Raw genomic sequence first — 4,833 nt, forward strand, 5'->3', positions numbered from 1 at the left:
AAGGATCCCTCCACTGGATTTCTAATGTATCTGAGATCAGGAGACATCCAAAATTACATCTGACTGCAAGAGCACCCTGTGCTCTTACTCATGTTTGACTTCTTGAGCTCACACAGACATGGCATAACAGTGATAAGTCATCCAGGGTGTGGGTGGCAGCAGGGTGTGTGTCACAGGCTGCTGGAGCATTACACACTTAGGGACACTTCATTTTTGACATCTGATCGAACTCCCTCTGTGAAAAGGCCCAGCTCCTCAGCCCTTCTGCATTTCCAGTGTGGACAGGTTTCCTTGGAACCCCATCCAAGCTCCTGTGTTGGCTCCCTGTTGTCAGACACCCTCCTGAGGAACCCACCCCAGTGAGGCTATTTCTGGGCTTCCAGGGGAACCTGACCTAAGCAAGGCTGGACCACAGATCCCACCCATCCCAGCATCCCATCACCCTTTTCCACTAAAGCCTTCACTGCCCAATTAGCCCAGAGCCTCATTCCCTGATGCAGTTCTTCCCTCCAGCCATGTTTTTGCTTACAGGGATTGCAACTTCCCTGCTCCATTTGACTGATTTATTTAAAAAAAAAAAAATCTGCTTTTCTTTCCAACACACAAAAATAGAATTAGAGAACAGCAGAAGCACAAAGAAATACAAATGATGGCCTCCATGTACACATTGAATCATCACCTTAAACAGTCCCTGAAGAAAGGTTCTGGCAGTGGAGTGGGATCCTTGCACTGAGCTGTCCATGGATTTCCCCAAAGCAGGACCCAGGTGAGCTAATATAAAGGCTATTCTGGGATAACTTGAAGCACCTGCAGCCTCCTGGGGTTCTCATTTTTGTGTTTTCCTGCATTTCCAGGGTCCTACAATGGGATATTGTCCCGGGAGAAACAGTCTCAAGGTGAAAATACAGAGCTCAGCCTGTAAAGTTGGACCTTGAACTTTGTATCCTGAAGCAGAAGAAAACGAGGGTTGAGTGAAATAATTTCTTGCCCAGCTCTGAGGTTCAGTGTCTTCACTGTGTTTTAGAAAGGCTCCTCTGGCTCTTCCAGGGGTTTCTCCATCCTTCCTCTGTAAAAGTGTGTGCCCAGGCCTCGGAGAATGAATATCACAATCCAAAGGCAGCTTGACCCCTCTGATAGGATCCTACTCACTTTAAAAAGGAAACAAGAGTTATAATTTAAATGTCTTCTTACTCAATATCCCTGGAAAATAATAACATGAACAAAGAGATTCTGTCTGAAATATTTTAAAGGGTGTTTCAGAACAGTGATTTCTCTCATGTAAAAGTGATTTTTTTCTTGTATGAAGCTTTTCTTTTGAATAGGGAAGTAATAAACAATAAATTTATCTACATAAACCTACACAGGATATTGACTGATAAGAGTTCAGTTTCCTCTTTCCTTCACTCCAGATCTACTAAAGTTGGATATTTGTAAACCAGATGCTTTGTAATACACTTTATTACATTTGGGGTCAAGAAAAACTTGGCTTGTATAGGTGAATCTTCACTTCCATCAGGAGCCTGAATCTCTGAAATGCTTTAGGTTCTTAGTTTATGTGGCATTTTTTTGTGAAACTTGTTTTGTGGACCCATTATAATGCACAAAAATATTTGTATTATACAGATTTCTATTTGGGGTTATTTTCCTGTAAGAAACAACAACAATATTTTTAGCTTTTTATTTAAGAAAGATGTATTTTGGTCATAAATGGGGAAGAGCCAGGAAGAGACAGAGAGCCGGGAAGGAAAGGCAGGAGTTTATATTTGTTTTCTTCAAAAAACAAGAGGAAAACAAAACCAAGGAGCAGGCACCAGGTATTAATAAGCAAAGGTGGGGTTGACCAAATTCCTCACATTTAAAGCATTAAATAAAAAGCTCAAACCTCACCACCGTGACTGCAGCCCGTTGGTGTCACGTTGCATTTTCCCAAAGCTTCCTAAAAAATGCTTTTATGAGATGCTGTGGATAAATCTGAGGTGTTTTCCATGGCAGCCTCAAGCAGAGGTGCCTTGGGAAGCCGTAGGGTGTGTGAGGGGCTGTGCTGGGGGCAGAGCCCCAGGGGGGCACAGGAACACCCACACCACAGGCCACCAGCTCCCCACAGGACATGGGCAAAGGTATGAGCAGGAAAACCAGCAATTAAGAAGCTCCTCAGCAGGGACCTGGCTTAATTTGAGATGCTTGATTAAATCTGGAATTCTCTGTACAAGTTCTGTCAGCTCCATGGGCTGACACAAAGATGAGCTTGTGTTTTGGGGGAAAAAAAAGGGGGTTTATTTAGGAACACTGCAGGGCATGGAGGGCTGGGTGAGCTGTATGCCAGCATGGTATTCCCTGGGAGGAGGGCCTGGGGAGAGGGCACATCCCTCTGGCTCTGTCATAGAACCAGTTACAGAATGGTTGGGTTGGAAGCCTCAAAGCCCATCCAGTCCCAACCCTCTGCCATGGGCAGGGACACCTTCCACTAGCCCAGGTTGCTCCAAGCCCTGTCCAACCTGGCCTTGGACACTTCCAGGGATGGGGCGGCCACAGCTTCTCTGGGCAACCTGTGCCAGGGCCTCCCCACCCTCACAGCCAACAATTAGTCTCCAGTATCCCCTCTAACCCTGCCCTCTGGTACTGGGAAGACATTCCCCCTCGCCTGTCCCTCCAGGTCCTTTACCCAAGTCCCTCTCCAGCTCTCTTGGCACCACTTTATGCACTGGAAGGGACTCTAAGGTGTCCCTGAATTCTTCTCTTCTCCAGGCTGAACAGTCCCAGCCTGTCTCTTTGGAGCATCTCCTGGCATATCTGGGACATCCAGACTTGAAACCCATCACTTACCTTCCTGAACAGAGCCAGGAGGGCTGTGACTGGCAGGGAACTCTGCTTTACTCCTGGCCATGGACAGGTGAGAAAACCACACTGGACACCTGCATGGCAGGAGGTTAAAGCCTTTCCAAGGTGGTGGGAAGAGACAGTGAAAAAAGGAGGGAAAGCGGCATCCACAGCCAGCCCTGCGGGCAGCACCCGCACCCATCCCGTCCTCCTGCACCTCCCTGTAATAATCATCGATTTTATATAAAAACTTACATTTACACCTTACAAAAATACTCCTCTCTCGTGCCTCAGCGCACCTGGGTGAGCCCGGGGGGCTCCAGTCAGGGCTGGCCCCCGGCGCGGCCATACAGGGTGGCATCGGGGCCAGGGGGACACGCCACCCCCGCGCCCCCGCCGCTGCCCCCGGCCGCCTCCGCCGCTCCAGCCCCCTCCGCCCGCCGCCTCCTCCTCCTCCTGAAATTCCCGTTATCGAACATCTTCTCGCAGTTGGGGTCGAGGGTCCAGTAGTTGCCTTTGCCTGCGGAGAGAGGAGAATCCGTCGGGGCTCCAGCCGTCCGGGGGGAGTCCTGTCGGGTGCCCACCCCGGTGCCCTTCACAGAATCACAGAATCCACGAGGTTGGGAAAGACCTCCGGGATCATCGAGCCCAATCTCTGACCCGACACCACCTTCTCCGCTAAACCGCGGCACTGAGCGCCGCATCCAAGATCGTCGAGTCCACCCTGTGCCCGATCCCCACCTTGTCACCCCGCCCAGAGCCCTGAGTGCCACGTCCAGTCGCTCCTCGGACACCTCCAGGGACGGTCACTCCAACACCTCCCTGGGCAGCCCCTTGCAGTGCCCAAACGCTCTCTTTCCAAAGAATTCCTTCCTAAACCTCCTCTGGCCCAGCCTAAGCCTGTTCCTTCTTGCCCTAAGTCTGTGCCCTCTCCTGCTTACCCGGGTCATCCTGGTCCCGCGGCACCTTCCTGAAGCAGTCGTTGAGGGAGAGGTTGTGTCGGATGGAGTTCTGCCAGCCGGCCCTGCCGCGCCGGTAGAAGGGGAAATTCTCTGCCACGAACTGGTAGATCTGGCTGAGGGTGCGGCGGCGGCCGGGCGCGCTGTGCAGGGCCATGGCGATCAGCGCCGAGTACGAGTAGGGCGGCCGGGCCGGGGACAGCGGGGACAAGGGGGACATCCCCGGCCACCCCCGGCCCGCGGGGCCCGGCGGCAGCACCGCCCCGGCGGGCGGGCACGGGGAGCAGGGGCCGCCCGGCCACGGGGAAGGGCTGGCGGCGGGATGCGGGGAGGGACGGGGAGCCGGGAAGGGAGCGGAGCATCCCGCGGCCTCCAGCAGCTCCCGGGAGAGCGGCGGCGCGGGGGGCGGCCCGAAGGGGTGCATGGTTCGGGGGGCAGCGCCGAGCCCGACCGACACCCCGCTTAAGTACCGCCTAAGGACCGCTTAAGGACCGCCCGAGGGACCCCCTCCCGCCCCTCGGCCCCAGCACGGCCCGCCCCGCAGAGCCGGGAAGGTGCGGGGGCAGCGGGATCGGAGCACACGGAGGGGAGGGGGGGGATGGGGAGATGGGGGGAGGGTTTCCTGGGGAAGCGGCGAGGATTTGGGAGTAACAGGTGGGTGGGAGCTGAGCACAGGAAGGACGTGCACCTGTTGGAGCAAGTTCAGAAGAGGCACCGAGGTGATCAGGAGGATGGAGCAGCTCCGCTGGGAGGGAGAACTGGTGTTGTTCAGCCTGGAACAGAGAAGGCTTTGGGGTGACCCAACTGAGGCCCTCCAGAATCTGAAACGAGCCCACAAGAAAGATGGGGAGAAACTATTTACAATTGCTTGGAGTGATAGGACAAGGGAGAATGGCTTCACGCTGACAGAGGGTAGGTTTATATAGGCTATTGTGAAGAAATTCTTCCTTGTGAGGGTGGTGATGCCCTGGCACAGGTTGCCCAGAGAAGCTGTGGCTGCCCTATCCCTGGAAGTATCCACGACCAGGCTGGATGAGGCTTGGAGCGACCTGGTCTA

The 4,833-nt window shown here is 53.8% G+C and overlaps 1 protein-coding gene across 1 annotated transcript; it reads right to left on the bottom strand.

The window, feature by feature from the left end:
- Positions 1 to 243: 243 nt before the first annotated feature.
- Positions 244 to 4,200, bottom strand: LOC114065399 (forkhead box protein I3-like). Its single transcript, XM_027899294.1, has 3 exons — positions 3,759 to 4,200; positions 3,073 to 3,337; positions 244 to 945 (listed from the first exon to the last, which is right to left on the bottom strand). The coding sequence occupies exons 1-2, from the start codon at positions 4,198 to 4,200 to the stop codon at positions 3,141 to 3,143; spliced, it is 639 nt and encodes a 212-aa protein (XP_027755095.1). The 3' UTR covers positions 244 to 945; positions 3,073 to 3,140.
- Between the last annotated feature and the right edge of the window lie 633 nt (positions 4,201 to 4,833).

Source organism: Empidonax traillii, unplaced genomic scaffold (genome assembly GCF_003031625.1).
Source record: "Empidonax traillii isolate 1590-97213 ecotype Southwest subspecies unplaced genomic scaffold, ASM303162v1 scaffold655:size661012, whole genome shotgun sequence".
Lineage (NCBI taxonomy): Eukaryota > Metazoa > Chordata > Aves > Passeriformes > Tyrannidae > Empidonax > Empidonax traillii.

Excerpts from the sequence above, each read along its gene's own strand:
- LOC114065399 (XM_027899294.1), bottom strand. The coding sequence starts at position 4,200 with ATGCACCCCTTCGGGCCGCCCCCCGCGCCGCCGCTCTCCCGGGAGCTG. Across the intron at positions 3,338-3,758 it reads GCGGGACCAGGATGACCCGG|GCAAAGGCAACTACTGGACC; the intron begins GTAAGCAGGAGA and ends CTCTCTCCGCAG.